The sequence below is a fragment of the Hyperolius riggenbachi genome, chromosome 5, assembly GCF_040937935.1.
Source record: "Hyperolius riggenbachi isolate aHypRig1 chromosome 5, aHypRig1.pri, whole genome shotgun sequence".
Taxonomy (NCBI): domain Eukaryota; kingdom Metazoa; phylum Chordata; class Amphibia; order Anura; family Hyperoliidae; genus Hyperolius; species Hyperolius riggenbachi.
In genome coordinates this window covers 253634424-253651256 of record NC_090650.1, presented here as the reverse complement: position 1 = coordinate 253651256, position 16833 = coordinate 253634424, and the positions used below count along the sequence as shown (strand labels likewise).

At 44.7% G+C, this 16833-nt stretch overlaps 1 protein-coding gene across 1 annotated transcript in view; it reads right to left on the bottom strand.

Annotated features, from left to right (window-relative positions):
* Positions 1–16833, bottom strand: part of GMDS (GDP-mannose 4,6-dehydratase) — an 863777-nt gene that overhangs the window by 493101 nt on the left and 353843 nt on the right. The window contains exons 6-7 of the mRNA XM_068234599.1: positions 15511–15703; positions 10037–10141 (exon numbers count right to left, since the gene is read on the bottom strand). Of these exons, the coding sequence (XP_068090700.1) occupies positions 10037–10141; positions 15511–15703 (298 nt within the window). The remainder of the gene's footprint in view (positions 1–10036; positions 10142–15510; positions 15704–16833) is intronic.

Sequence of the window (16833 nt, the reverse complement as noted above, 5' to 3'; positions counted from 1 at the left end):
TACAAGAAAAACACCTGCTACCCTACAGTAAAATATGGTGGTGGTTCCTTCATGCTGTGGGGCTGTGTGGCCAGCGCAGGGACTCGGAATCTTGTCAAAGTTGAGGGACGCAATGTCCAGGAATCGGTGACAAAGGTGAAGCTGCGCTGGGGATGGATCTTTCAACAAGACGACCCTAAACACTGCTTAAAATCCACTAAGGAATTCATGTAGTGGAACAAGTACAACATTCTAGTACGGCCATCTCAGTCCCCAGACCTGAATATAATTGAAAATCTGTGGTGTGAGATAAAGAGAGCTGTCCACTTCTGAAGCCATCAAACCTGAATGAACTAGAGAGATGTTTTGTAAAGAGGACTGGTCCAAAATACCTTCAACCAGAATTCAGACTCATTGGAACATACAAGAAGAGTTTAGAGGCTGTAATTTCTGAAAAAGGAGCTACTAAATATTGGTTTCATTTCTTTTTTGTGGTGCTCAAATGTATGCACCTGCCTAATTTTGTTTAAATAAGTATTGCACACTTTCTGTAAATCCAATAAACTTAATTTCACTTCTCATATATCACTGTCTCATATTTAATGGACATTTATCGTAATAACCAATGATTTATACAGAAAAAAAGTTGCACAAACTTTCGCATATCTCTAGCTCTAGAGCAAGATTTGCTGATCGCCGGCGACCAACAAAGAGAAGGAACCGCTGCTACTACTACTACTACTACATCCCTATGAATACATTCACACTGTGGCGATTGCGATCAACCGCAAATCGTGCAAAAGCGTCTGGGGCAATTGTGCTGTGATTCTCATTCTATTGACAGGAATCACAAGCGCAAATTGCAAATTTTGCCTCCGAATCGTGATCGTGGACCCGAATGCGATTACCGGGAAGCGGCAGGCAATCATCCAATGTGAACAGATTGTCAGTTACTGTAGATGCCAATTCTGGCTTGTATGCAGATTGTAAGCAAATTAAATGCGGCTTGAAACTGGACCAATCAACTACATTTCCTGCTTAAAGAGAACCCGAGGTGTGTTTAAAGAATGTTATCTGCATACAGAGGCTGGATCTGCCTATACAGCCCAGCCTCTGTTGCTATCCCAAACCCCACTAAGGTCCCCCTGCACTCTGCAATCCCTCATAAATCACAGCCATGCTGTGAGGCTGTGTTTACATCTGTAGTGTCAGTCTCAGCTGCTCCCCCGCCTCCTGCATAGCTCCGGTCCCTGCCCCCGTCCCTTCCCTCCAATCAGCAGGCAGAGCAGGGATGCAGGCGGGGACAGGAGTTCTGCAGGAGGTGGGGAGAGCAGCAGACTGACACTATAGAGATAAACACAGCCAGCTCTGACAAGCTGTTTGTCAGCAGCATGGCTGTGATTTATGAGGGATTGCAGAGTGCAGGGGGACCTTAGGGGGGTTTGGGATAGCAACAGAGGCTGGGCTGTATAGGCAGATCCAGCCTCTGTATGCAGATAATATTCTTCAAACCCACCTCGGGTTCTCTTTAAAGTGACTGGTCTAGATTAAAACTGTATACAATTTGCAGGAAATCGGCATGCAGGCTACATTTTCAACTTAATGACCATTTAATCCTCAGCAGGCTCCACCAGGTGGGTGATAAACTGTATGAATAACCTTTCTTGACCCCATATATGCTGCTTTATTGGAGCTGAATGGTGTCACTAGCTTGTTACAGTGTGGTTGTGTAAAATGGTTGTAGATTAACATTTTATATATCACTGCAATTTTGCATAGCCAAGACAGCTCTTCAGATATCCATATGGATTATGCAAGACATCTGTGGGATAAAAGAGGATGTTTTTACTCTTAGATATCCACATTATTGATCACATTGAAAGATTGCATTTCGTGGTTTTGGTGGTTTGTGTAGAGATGCCAGCTTGGATTTTTTTCCTTAAATGACGTTTTAATATATGCAGATTAAAGATGTGGTCCAAAAAGTCAAGTTTGACAATGGCCTATATCCTATTTGGAGTGATAAGTGGTTCGCAGTTTGCAAGTAATTCATCACCTGGCCATCACACAAGGATTACCAGCTGTCCAACTGCTGGCTTCACCTTTTCAACAGCCAATCATAAAGAGCATTACTCAGGCAAATAGCCATTTGCCCAAGCAATGCTCCCATATGCCGTGCAATGAAGAGTGAGGTTTTTGCAGAGAAGTTGTCTTTCAGCACCACAGCACTGCTTACTCGCTCCCCCAGGGGATTCCCCACTGTTACCCACCATTCACCCCCTAGACCAGAAAGGTCCCAGGAATTTACCAAACATCCACTACTGCAAGCCAGGCTCTTCACTGTAACAGCCAGGACAGTCGCTCTCTCCTGCTACTTCGGCAATTGAGCACTAGAGCCCCGGCAAAAGAACCTTCTAAGCGCCTGCCAGGACTCCCCATTGGTCCACTACACATAGCCCCAGCCACAGCTTAAAGGCTCCAATGGTCAGCATTTGAAGAAGCAGTAGCAGAAGAATGACAGTCTTAGAGAGTGTACACAAGCAGCAGGTACATAATGACAGGAGACAGGTGTTCAAGCAAGCTGAAAGATGAGGAAAAGGAGGAAAATACGTGTACAAAAGTATACTGTACAGAAGACTGAAGTCGTAAGAAAGTAGTAAGCAGAATTCCAGCCTACATGGAACATATTAGGGAAGTGGGGGGGTGAGTCTAAGAGGAGTGAAAGCCTTCACCTCCTACAAAGTCCTGTCAATATCCTGGATGCCCAGGAGATGGTGGAAGTAGCTACATCCATGCATGTAGGGATAGGTCCTGGGCAGACAGATTATGTAATCTGGGAGCCACCTTTAAGGACCCCCAGACGACATTCCCCTTCCAGTTAAATACAGAGGGTTCCCTTTTGACCCTCTTTCTACAGTGATTTTTTTTCATACGTCACTAATTTTCTTTCCCCCAATATCCCCCCCCCACCCCACAATTCTCCACAGCACCTCACTACTCACCACTCCTTTCCAGGTACTACTGACCCTGTATGACAGCGCAGTTCCTTTTCAGCTGCTCAGCTGGGCACCCCTGACCCAAACATCTGCCACTTTTTGCCAAGACTCAGTCACTCTTAAATACTGGTAGCCCCAGGCACAGCATCTTTGACTCTACCCCCGGGGCTTCCCATTGGTCTATGGAGGCAGCAGGTCCCATTTACCAAATTAACAGCAGGATTTCCCACACCACGAAAATGCTTGGGAAAATTCACATAATGCTTCCTAATGCACAATCGCAGTGGGAGCAATGTGCATTTTCCCACTGCAGGATAAAAATACAGGCACTGCTGCTTTTTTCCCGCTTCTCTATTGCTAACAGTCGGAGGATTTTCATTGTTTCAGACCATGGACCAAATGGAGAGCAACCGCAGGAGGTTTAAAAAGGTGTCCTGGGGCTCCCTGTACTACAGAGCGACGGAGTCCTAAACCAGTAGCGTTGGATTTTTGCGACAATTACCAGTGCTGTGACACAGGTAGCGAAAGGCCCGGGAGTGAGAGGGTGTCAGCTGAGCAGTGCCACATGGATGGGGACCAAAAAGGACCAGTGGTACCAGCATAAAAAAGAGGCAGGTAGCGATGTGCAGCAGTGGTAGTCCGGTGGGGAGCTCCGGGGTTACTTTAAGGTGCAAGATGAGAAAGCTTAAAAAAAAAAAAAAAAAAAGGGAGGGAGGACTAGGCATTAAATAAAAACTTGTTTGGGCGAACACATACTTACACACAGGTCCTTCTCAAAATATTAGCATATTGTGATAAGGTTCATTATTTTCTGTAATGTACTGATTAACATTAGACTTTCATATATTTTAGATTCATTACACACCACTGAAGTAGTTCAAGCCTTTTATTGTTTTAATATTGAGGATTTTGGCATACAGCTCATGAAAACCCCAAATTCCTATCTCAAAAAATTAGCATATCATGAAAAGGTTCTCTAAACGAGCCATTAACCTAATCTGAATCAACCAATTAACTCTAAACACCTGAAAAAGATTCCTGAGGCTTTTAAAAACTCCCAGCCTGGTTCATTACTCAAAACCGCAATCATGGGCAAGACTGCCGACCTGACTGCTGTCCAGAAGGCCATCATTGACACCCTCAAGCAAGAGGGTAAGACAGAAATTTCTGAACGAATAGGCTGTTCCCAGAGTGCTGTATCAAGGCACCTCAGTGGGAAATCTGTGGGAAGGAAAAAAAGTGTGGCAGAAAACACTGCACAACGAGAAGAGGTGACTGGACCCCGAGGAAGATTGTGGAGAAGGACCGATTCCAGACCTTGGGGGACCTGCGGAAGCAGTGGACTGAGTGGAGTAGAAACATCCAGAGCCACTGTGTACAGGCGTGTGCAGTAAATGGGCTACAGGTGCCGCATTCCCCAGGTCAAGCCACTTTTGAACCAGAAACAGCGGCAGAAGCGCCTGACCTGGGCTACAGAGAAGCAGCACTGGACTGTTGCTCAGTGGTCCAAAGTACTTTTTTCGGATGAAAGCAACTTTTGCATGTCATTCGGAAATCAAAGTGCCAGAGTCTGGAGGAAGACTGGGGAGAGGGAAATGCCAAAATGCCTGAAGTCCGTGATGTTCTGGGGTGCCATGTCAGCTGCTGGTGTTGGTCCACTGTGTTTTATCAAGGACAGGGTCAATGCAGCTAGCTGTCAGGAGATTTGGGAGCACTTCAAGCTTAATGGAGAGATGAGGATTTCATTTTTCAGCATGACCTGGCACCTGCTCACAGTGCCAAAACCACTGGTAAATGGTTTACTGACCATGGTATTACTTTGCTCAATTGGCCTGCCAACTCTCCTGACCTGAACCCCATAGAGAATCTGTGGGCTATTGTGAAGAGAAAGTCTCCATATGGGCCTCCATAACACCTGAGCAGTGCCACAGGCTGATTGCCTCCATGCCACGCCGCATTGAAGCAGTCATTTCTGCAAAAGGATTCCCGACCAAGTATTGAATGCATAACTGAACATAATTATTTGAAGGTTGACTTTTTTGTTTTAAAAACACTTCTTATATTGGTAGGATGAAATATGCTAATTTTTTTATATAGGAATTTTGGGTTTTCATGAGCTGTATGCAAAAATCAATATTAATTCTCTCTCTCTATGTGTATATGTAATCGGAGGTATTACCGGTATTAGGAAGCCCTAAATAACCCCCCCCCCCGGCCTGTACGGGTAGCCAGAGAGGTCCCTCAGTATAGGTAGCCTACCCAGTACAAGGCAGCTCTACAGTATATGTTGCAAGAAAAACACCCAGTATAAGTAGCCCTCAGTCCCTCAGTCAAGGCAGCAGGAGGTGTCTGCTGCGTGTCAAGGCAGCAGGAGGTGTCTGCTGCGGACCTCCCTTATCGTCTAATACCTCCACCACTAGCTGGGGGCGACAGCAGGTGTGTCCACAGAGAGGGCTCTGAGTGCTGCCTCTGGCATCATGCCATAGGATTACCACCACTGGTCTAGACTAATCTACAGTGCTGTAAAGTTTACACTTTCACAAATGTTCTAAGATCACAAGCATATTTATAAACAAGTTGACAAAATACAGGTCTTTTTGTTAGATAATGTGCTCCCATTATGTATAAAGTTTATTTTCCTGCCCCCAAGTCCAGAGCAGTCATATGCAAGATGTGATTTAGATGCTCCTCTTCCAACTATGATGCGTTAGTAAATACGCTTAAATAACATGACAGATGTCATTACTCATCCTGTACAGCTGCAGAAGCACTCTTGTACTACAAAAATCTCGTTATTTCATGCAGCAAACAAGCCATAAAAATTATTTGCACCTTAAAAAAAAATATCAAAGATATGTAATCCGTGTGTCAAAAACACGCTACGGAATAAGTATAGAAACATTTTATAAACCCTTCATCAATGCTTATAAGCATGGCATGGGAGAGGTCAGCCAGCCAAAAGAAAGCTTTACACTGATGTCATCAGCACCTTACCCTGGGAATATTTCTGCACATGCAATGAACACAAAGCCTGGGAATTTGGAAATGCGATAGGGAAGCAGTCTGCCTTTTGGCCACAATATAGAAATACATTAAAAAGTATAAAAAAAAGTACATGTAAATTCTAAAAATAGAAGCAAATAAAATCTGACAATCTAAAGAAATGTACAGACTACTCCCAAGAAGAATTTGCATCTAAACTGACAGCATAGCACAAAAAAACAACCCCCCTCACCCTTTTATTTCAAATGTTAATTCACAAAAGCAGTTACCACATTGAAAACTAAAACAGTCGACGTGAGGACCAGTCCAGTCATTTTAATGTTTTTTAAAATTAAGATAGGGTATAGGACATCACGGCGACATTTGTATTTACCTCCTAAGGGTTAGTTTCCACTTACAATGCAGGTGGCCATGCATCAGCACGGCTCTGCGTTTCATCGTTATTCCCCTGGAGGCGCTTGCAATACCATACAATTTGTAATGAATGTGATTGCAGCACTAACACGCTGAAATGCATGCAACCAAGCATTGCGATTCAGCAGAGCATTGCAACACATGTACGGAAACAGACTGCGCAGTCTATGCACTTCTGATGTCCCTGCGATCTCACGTTTCCAAAAGCATGGCCAAAATCGTGCAGATGAAAACGAGCCCCTACTGGATGCTACTGGCTTCTTCTGTTTGTAAGGTAAATATCTCAAATGGTTAACGAGATGCTAATGGTTTTGAGCCAATACAAATTTTATTATTGTATAGTTAATTTTATGCAACTTGGATGTGTGCTTTAGTTGTCAGTATACATGCTATGTCCCATACTTTATATACATTTCAAGCACTGCAATAATTCATTAAATACAGAATGAATCACTGCAAGATTCATCAAAATACCAAATGAAATACCACACAAGGTAAAATTTTGCAAATGGTCATGAAGATTTTTGATATTTTACTGAACTATTATGTTTAAAATGTTAACGAATATGCAAAACATTACACTTTTACATGACATTTTTACCAAACAGATCTTAGTGAATTGAGCCCATAGTGGCTTACAAACAATATAAAGGTAGAAGTCAAACAACTTATCATAAGCGGCAGCTTTGTAGCCAATATGTAAGCTGTATTTCTCTTTAACAAGACAATTAAGTTTCAAGATGTCGCAACAAAATTATGTCATCTGCTTCATGGTTCTTTTCCATTTATTCATGGCTATTTTAAGGCTTTTTTATTTACATCTAATTAACGTAGCACACAGTATAAACTAGCAAATTGTAATTCACTGTGCTCTGAAGGCTGATTAAATTTTGAAGTAAAATCCTCTGTGGTTTGCTTTGTTTCCCACACTGTCTCCGCCTGCTTCTGGAATGCATGTATGGTTTAGTGTGATGCTGTGTACTATGTGCATGCTCCAGCCAGCTTCTTATCTTATAGGGGAAAGCTATGAGGGTGTGTCTATTACAGGCTGGTTGCGAAACAGAGGGCATTCAGCATTACATAAAAGATTTAAGCATCTTTGCCGTTCATCACAGATAGAGTACAAGTATTCATTGTTTTTAAGAACCAGTAAAGTGGGAAATACTGGTTAGCTACAACACAGAGACAATTGTTTTCAAATACCCACTTCAAGCTGGCACCAAGAACTTCCTGATGCTAAGCATCTTGACATAGGTTTGTGGAACAAGGAATGGTCTACACACTCAGGTAGGGTGTTACCACTGAGAACACACCAACAGATACTCCTAAGAACCACTTCTAAGCAAGCCATTATCTCACATTTACCTGAATACACACACTGTCTAGTGGAAGCTGCCCCTCCCTGCAAAAATCCTTAATAAGTGCCATTTATCTCTGTGCCAGAAGTTATATGAACTATACAGAGTTATGTATCTACTTTATGGCGCCTTCGCTCTCCCCAGAAACTCAAATGAGCTAGGGAAAAAAAAAAAAAAAAGGAGGGGGCATTAGCTCATGGAACGCATGCAGTCTAGGTAACTGATGTACTAGTGAACAGCCCTACATAACCCCAAATCATTACATACGGTCTAGCAGTGAACCGCCATGCAGTCACGCTTCGCAAATAAGCAATGGTACCCGCGGGGGGCGGGGTTACAGAGCCAAAAATATGCTAGGAAATGCAGAATGGGCATCTTTTAACCCGAGGGAACCCGAGGTTATAGGGATATGGAGGCGGCCATATTTCCTTTTAAGCAATGCAGATTGCCTGGCTGTCCTCTGATACTTTAAGCCATAGAGCCTGACCAGGCATGTAGGTCAGATGTCTATGACAAATCTTAATCACCCACCTGAAACAAGCATGTTGGCTAATCTTGCCAGACAACGGACCAGAAAGATCAGAAGCACTGCCAGACAAATGGAATTGTTTTAAAGGAAATATAGCAGCTTTCTTAGGTCTTACACCTCACGTTCCTTTTAACCTCCCTGGCGGTAAGCCCGACCGTGTTGGGCTAGCCACCGCAGGGAGATCGCATGGCCCTGGGAGGATTTTTTAAAAATAAAATTTGTTTTATATTCTTCAGCTAGCACTTGGCTAGCTAACTATGCCCCCCAAGTGTCTCCGGTCCCCACTGATCGCCCCCGCAATACATATCCCCAAGGGATCCCACGATGGCGCAGCCTCCCAATCAGCTCCAGGCTTCGCTATGGGGAGGATCAGGACTGCTATGATGTCATGTCTAATCGTCGCCATAGCGACGAGTGAAGCCAATTGGGAAGCTGCAGTTCTCGCCAGATCGTGGACGGGGATAGATTGCCGGCGGCGATCGGGGGGTCAGAGAGGTGCCGGGGGACTGGCCGCACATAGTTAGCTAGCCTAGTGCTAGCTAACTAATACAAAACATTTTTTATTTTAAAAAATCCCTCCCGTGGACACAGCCACTGCATCTGCGTACCGCCAGGGAGGTTAAGCCAAAAGTTTTCTCCCAGGATACGTAACAAGGCCCAGCAGCCAGTGGAGAGAGATCCCACCACAGGCCGATATTTTAGGGGAGGGGTTTGTCATTTCATCTTACATGCTCTGTGTGATAGGAAGTAGTGACAGACAACTGCAAGCTTCATGGAGAGATCTGGTATTTAGGTCTTTTTTTCAACTTAACACAGATTTATTTTATTATTGTTTTAAAGAGAGCCTTAGGTGGGCTCACAATAAAAAATTGCTACCTGATCCAGGGGGCTGGGCAGATCAGGTAGCCGCTATCCACACCGCTCCTGTGGGCCACACTGGGTCACGACGCTGGAAGAGGAGAGAGATCTCTCGCTCTCTCCCAGTGTGCAGGGGGCTGGGCCGGGAAGGTAGTGGCAGGGGGCAGGGCCGGGAAGTGATGCCCAATGGCCGCTCTGGAAAGCCTGCAGGAACGACTAGTGGGTGTTTTGAGCAGGGAATCCCTCTCCTATCTTCCGAGATAACGACAAACATTGTTGCTAATTTCAGGAGACAATAGGGGGCGTGTGGGGGGGGGTGGCGGGCAGAGAGCGGCGGTGTGGGGACAGAGGCATGTCATGAGGCAAAGAACATGCCTCTGTGTCTCATCTGCCTTGGGTTCTCTTTAAGCACCAACATATTGCGTGGCACTGTACACACTAAACAAAGTGGGGTACATAATACAATCGTGGATACGCTCATTGTATGTGTAGGTTGCAGATGCAGAGTGTTGGGTGCCCATGCACACTTGCTGTATTCTACCAGACAGGGGGGATTGAAACCAACTGAGAACAGTACCCATAGGCCACAGCAGAATATCATGGAATATTAATCTAAAGTTGCCATTTCTATGAAGCTGGCCCATTAACTTTAATGGAATTTGTGAATTCACTTCAGCGATAATTCACAGTACCACTCGAAGTTTGAGGAAAGTTTCTTGCGACTACCAGAAGCCTGCTCACTCATCCTAAGTACACACTAACTTTCTAAGCAATACAATGCATATAACCATGTAAAGTTCACAAACTTTATAATATACTGTACTTCATATCACATAACAATCACAGCAATATTCTGTTTAACATTCTACAAACCCTTTGTGCTACATAAGTTCTCCTACCTCTGCGTGGACTCTCATGGTTGAAGAGAATGCCATTGACTGCAAACAGGTTATAGGCTTCCCTGAAATTTACCACGATCCAATAAGCATACAGTTTTGCTGCTCCTAAAAGACAAGAAAAAAAATTGTATACCCCAAGCTTCTACCACAGAGGGAGAAAAAAAAAAAGTTGACTAGTACAATAGTGGTATCTAATCTTTCAAATGTGAAGGATTTATACTTGCATCTTATTAAAGGGCCCGAGAAAGAGGGAAGGCTGACAGTCTAAAGTGACCAACGTTCCCTTAAAGCTGAATTAATTGCACACTGTTTTAAGAAGGAAGACTACACTGAGATGGCTTTTTAGCAGGATGGCTTTTCAGTCTCTAATGCTAGGTACACACCATACAATTTTCTGTTAGATTTTCTCTTAGATTTACCTGCCAGGTAGCTTTTTTCCATGTTGTAGGTAAATCTAACAGAAGAATCTAACAGAAAATTGTATGGTGTGTACCTAGCATTAGTCCCCTATACTTTCCTAGTGGTTTTGGTCACCCCGAGCCATATCAATCCCTACCATGAACTGAGGAGGACCAGCTGTCCAAACCAGACTGTGTGCATGTTGGGTTGATGTGGCTCTGTAAAGCAGCTTGCTATACACCAGCGGTTCTGGATGTAAGCCTGGCTTCGGGGGCATAACTAGATAATTTGCATATCCAGTAGTGACGCATTGTGGTAGACCAGTCATTCACTTAAAAGTAACATCCATGGGTGGAAAAAAAAAAAAAAAAAAGCATATCTACTTACCTGGGGCTTCCTTCAGCCCCTGGCAGCTTGTGTCCCTCGCCGCAGCTCTGCTCCCAGCCAGTCTCCCGGGGTCCCCTCCATACCAGCTGCTGATCTGGGGAGGCTGGCTGGCGGCTTCTGCACCTACACGAGTGTGTTTTGGTTTTTTTTTCTTCCCCGTGACAGCTTGTGTGTCCCACACAAGCTTTCACGGGGAAGAAAAAAAAAACAAAAAAAACACTTTCCTAGTAGTTTTGGGTCACCCCGAGATGCTTGTGTATTCTAACAATTTAAATCAGTGATGGCTAACCTTGGTACTCCAGCTGTGACAAAACTACCAATCCCATCATGCCTATGCCTCCGAGTTTTGCTTAGAGCTATCAGAGTATTGCAATGCCTCATGGGACTTGTAGTTTCACCACAGCTGGAGTGCCAAGGTTAGCCATCACTGATCTAAATGGACTTATAAAGCACTGGTTCCATGTGTTCCCTACTATGGTTGCTGCAGTCTTTGCACCTCTCTCTCCTTTTTACTAGCCAGGGAGTTATGTTTAATGTAAGCTGATCAATGGTGCAATACACTTACATCACTGATTTCAAAGCCCAATTCTAAGTTATGTTCAGCACACTTCAAGTATAGGTACATTAACCTCCTTGGCGGTAAAGCCGTGCAGGAGGTTTTCTCCGGCCCTGCTGGGCCGATTTGTTAATTTTTTTTTTTGCTGCACGCAGCTAGCACTTTGCACACCGATCGTCGCCGCCCCGCGCTCGATCGCCGCTATCTGTCGCGCCGCGCGGCCCCCCACCCAGACCCCGTGCTCTGCCTGGCCAATCAGTGTCAGGCAGCGCTGAGGGGTGGTTCGGGACTCCCAATGATGCCCCGACGTCGGTGACGTCATCCCGCCCCGTCGCCATGGCGACGGGGGAAGCCCTCCAGGAAATCCCATTCTTTGAACGGGATTTCCTGATCGGAGATCGCCGAAGGCGATCGAAGCGGGCGGGGGGATGCCGCTGAGCAGCAGCTATCATGTAGCGAGCCCTGGGCTCGCTACATGATATAAGAAATTTTTTTTTTTTTTTTTTTAAACTGCTGCGTTCCCTCCTGGCGGAATTTTTTATACCGCCAGGGGAGTTAAGGGTTAATTTACGTGTACTTTTAGACAGTTCGCTAATGTCCCCACCTACTACTTTCTAAATCCGTGCTGTCCAACTTCATGGGCAGAAGGTGTCTAGCACAGGGATTTTTTTTTCAGATGGAGGGGGCAAAGCATCTGGCTTTAGGCAGCAGAGCCAAGTGCAAACAAAAAGGTGGGCCTGCCAGAAGAGGGGGCATAATGCAAAAAAAAATTGTCCAGCAAGTGAGTGCTACCCAGGGGCCACACTCAGCCCGCAGGCTGCCACAGTTGGAAAGTTCAGCACTAGATTGTAAATTTGCAAGGACAGGGACCTCCCTTAGTGTTCATTTCTGCTGTACTTTATCATTTAGGGCTTGTTTCCACTATAGCGAATCCGCATGCGGGCACTGCATGCGGATTCGCATACTTAATGTTAGTGGATGGGGCTGTTTCCACGTGTGCGGCGGCGGCGGCGTTTTTCGTTGCGGGGAAAATCTGCACGACAGGGTCGTGCAGATTCGCGTGCGGCAGGAATGCGGGCGAATCGCCGCTAATGTATTCTATAGGGAAATCGCATGCGGCTTTGTCATGCGGATTTCCCCGCGATTTCGCATGAAAGCCAATGGAATTTAACACAGGCAGTGACATGGTTAAATTCGCATGGCTCCTTGCCATGCGAAATCGCATGCGAAATCGCAGGTAAATCTGCATGTTGAAACGCAGCCGCATGCGATTTCTTCAGCGGTGGAATCCAGGCGATTCCGCACCGCTACAGTGGAAACAAGTCCATAAACATGAACCAGCATTGGTGACATCTCAAACCACAAATCAGCTACATATGTATTTGTATGTATGTGTATTGCTGGGTGTCAATGTACATAGCTTTGAACTTCTCATGTATCTATGTTCCCCCACTACTTGTTTTGTACTATGTACAGTGCTCTGGAAAAGGGTGGCACTAAATAAGGGGGGGGGGGGTCAAATTTACACAACTCTACACTGAGAAGGTTTCCCTTTCTATCCACTCAACCACAAAAGGTTGCTTTCTTTGAGCTTGGCTGTCAAATGGCTAAAACCTCAAAACTGCAGTAGCAAAATATTGGGTGAGTTCAGAGGCTGAAGTGGGGACAGTGCATTAGTGGACTTGTGATACTGACGGCTGTAATCTTTAGGTTTTGAATATTTGGGGAGATGCAATACTGTAAACGGTTAAAGGATACCCGAAGTGACGTGTGACATGATGAGATTGACATGGCTATGTACAGTGCCAAGCACACTAATAACTATGTTGTGTTCGTTTTTTTTCTCTCTGCCTAAAAGAGTTAAGTATCAGGTATGTAAGTGGCTGACTCAGTCCAGACTCACACAGGAAGTGACTACAGTGTGACCCTCACCGATAAGAAATTCCAACTATAAAACGATTTCCTAGCAGAAAATGGGTTCTGAGAGCAGGACAGATATAAAAAGGGTCAATAGTTCATAGATTTTAGCTCTGGCATAATTCAATGTGTCATTGAGCAAAAACAATAAAACAGTAAAATGTAAAAAGTAGATCTAAACCTAAAACTGTGGAATATCTTAAAAAGTCATTTTTACGAGAAGGAAGATACAATTGTTTATTTCATTAGTTTATTTTCACTCCTGGTGTCCTTTAAGCCACTGCTGTCTTACATCATGTCCTAGCTTTTCTCAGGTTGTTGTGAACTAGACACCATCAGCTGAGTGCATAGACATTAGATGGACAAGTCCTACGATGTAGTCCACTTATAACATACCCTGTGCCACTCTGATACAGTACCTCAACATGCGCCTAGGGCACATTTTAAACAGGCAGACTACCACTTCACTCAGGAGAAATTATTCCCGATCACCAACTTTCACTTTGGTCATATAGGTTCCTTACTTGAAATGTCTTCACATTTAGTGCAAATCTGACTAACAAGCATAAAAGCAGCGTGGTCAGGGTGTACCATAAATCCAAGCATTTATAGGGAAACAATGAAAAAAGCAATTCAACTTACCTGGAGCTTAGTCTACCCCCCTGTGCAGTCATTCCCCAACCCTCCAGTCAGCCACTGCACCCCTCTGAAAGATGAATAGCCATGGGCTATGTGCCTTCTGATCGCGCTCCAGTGGCTGGGAGCATTCTGCGCATGTGCAGTAGCAATTTTTACATACTGAACAAGCGCAGAACACTCCAGTACACGGGAGGGCAATCAGGAAGTTGGCGGATGGTGTAATGGTTAAGGGCTCTGCCTCTGACACAGGAGACCAGGGTTCGAATCTCGGCTCTGCCTGTTCAGTAAGTCTCCCTTACACTGCTACTGCCAATAGAGCGCGCCCTAGTGGCTGCTGCTCTGCTCTGGCGCTTTGAGTCCGCAAGGAGAAAAGCGCAATATAAATGTTATTTGTCTTGTCTTGTCTAGATCTTGGGTGATGCATATAGCTGACAGAAGGGTGCTGCAGCTGACCAGAAAATCGTGGAATGAAGGCAAGTGCACAGAAGGACTGCAGAGGGCTGGAAGAAGCCCCAGGTACATTTAACTGCCATATTTTCTCAGTTTAGGTTTTCTTTAAAGGAGGAGCGGTCTCTAAAATCTTAAAATTTAAGCCACATACAAGTAATACATTTCTCCCAGAGTAAAATGAGCCATAAATTACTTCTCTCCTATGTTGCTGTCACTTACACTAGGTAGTAGAAATCTGACATTACAGACTAATCCATCTCTTCATGGGGGATTCTCAGCATGGCCTTTATGCTTTAGAAAAACATTCCCTGAAAATTAGTAATACAAAGATGCTTGCCAGCTTCCCTGCACACTTATTTGGCAGTTAGAGCAATTGCCATTCACTAAGTGCTTTTAAAAAAATAAAGAAAACACTGAGAAGCACCCTATGAGAAGATGGGCTAGACCAAAATCGGTCGATAATGTCAGGTTTCTACTACTTCCGGTAAGTGACCGCAACATAGGAGAAAAGTAATTTATGGCTCATTTTACTCTGGGGGAAATGTACTTATTTGTATGTGTTTTAAAGGGACACTTAAGTCAAACAAAAAAAATGAGTTTTACTCACCTGGGGCTTCCAATAGCCCCCTGCATCTGTCCGGTGCCCTCGCCGTCTCCCTCCGATCCTCCTGGCCCCGCCGGCAGCCACTTCCTGTTTCGGTGACAGGAGCTGACAGGCTGGGGATGCGAGTGATTCTTCGCATTCCTGGCCACAATAGTGCCATCTTTGCTACTATAGCATCTACATATATAATAGAGTAAGTGCCTCAACCTTCAAACAAGAAGAAGAAGTAGCGCCCTGCCCCCAGGGCCGGTCCAAGCAAGAAGAAGGGGCTGGTCCAAGCAAGGAGAAGAAGTAGTGCCGGCGGGGCCAGGAGGATCGGAGGGAGACGGCGAGGGCACCGGACAGCTGAAGGGGGCTATTGGAAGCCCTAGGTGAGTAAAACTCATTTTTTTTGTTTGACTTAAGTGTCCCTTTAAATTGTATTTGCACAACAGTTCCTCTTTAAGGCATTATGGTCCTTATTGACTTGAATATTCAACATAGATCTACTAGCATCCCACATGTGGTGCAGTATTCACTAACCATATGGAGAGCGGGGGTAAAATGGGGTAGTTTCTTTCTGAGGGATTTCTTGCACTTTTCCATACAGTTCACTGGTTGATGCTTGATAGAACTTCACATCTTTAGTAAGGCCACAGGTTTGCACAGCATCAAGAAGTCGCAACGTACCAACACCATCAACATCTGCAGTGTATTCTGCTAGGTCAAAAGAGATCTGGAAGAAAAGAACAGTAGAATAAGTCTGCCAGGTATCAAAAGCTTTCACAATCGAAACTGCACATCAGATTATAAAATTGGGCTTTTAAAAAGAAAAAAAAAATGACATCCAGAAACCCCTGCTCCATCATGCATTTAGAGCCTCAAATAAGTTCCCCAGCGCAACTGCATAACAGACATCTGGCATTTACACAGGATAACTACTTCAGGTTGATAGCTTCCTGGGTCACATGCCTACTCAATCGACAACGAATCAGAGCAATAATAGTGGGTAATTATTGATCATGGTGTACATATGGTACACCAGAGGCAGCACAAAATGCAGGAGAGTGCATCGTCACTGCCCCCACTATGAAGTGTCAACAAAAACCATCAGTCTTCTGTATGGTGACAAAGTCCACTCTAGGTGAGATACTGAACTCCCACCTGAATTATATACTACTGTATATATTGTAAGAGAAAGTCCACTAAATAACATAGGATGTTGGTGTTCGAATTTGGGACCACGTGGTTTAGAAGCCATCTCAGCACCAAACAGCAGGATGAGGTGCATCACTGAATTCAGATACTTTCAACTTGCAAGAAGTTAACAGATTGTGCTGCTGAACCTAAAGGTGTCCACTTATACGCTCTTGACTGTACAATCTTGCCACTTCTGTGTAAGGAGGGACTACTTACCTTACCCTTCACTACATAAATTTGGTAAGATAAGGCCCATACACACGTCGGACTTTTGCGGACGGGTCGTTTGAACGTCCCGTCGTTCAGTCGTCCGCACGCGAAATCGGCCGTGTGTACAGACTGTCGTTCGGGTGATAAGACTGATTTTGACGATCCGCCCGGCGGATCGCTCAACACCAGTCTTATCGCCAGGACAGTCTGTACACAAGCCCGATTTCGCGTGCGGACGACTGGACGGACGCTTAAACGACCAGTCGTTCGCAAAAGTCCGACGTGTGTATGGGCCTATATTCTCATTGAAGGGCTCCATTAAAGGGGCCCATCAACTGTAAATGTATTTCCAATCATTTTCTATAAGACCAGATTGAAAGAAGAGATTGTATTTAAACTATCCACACAACTATATAATCCAACCTGTGAGTGTACCAATTAATTTGTTTTTTTTCC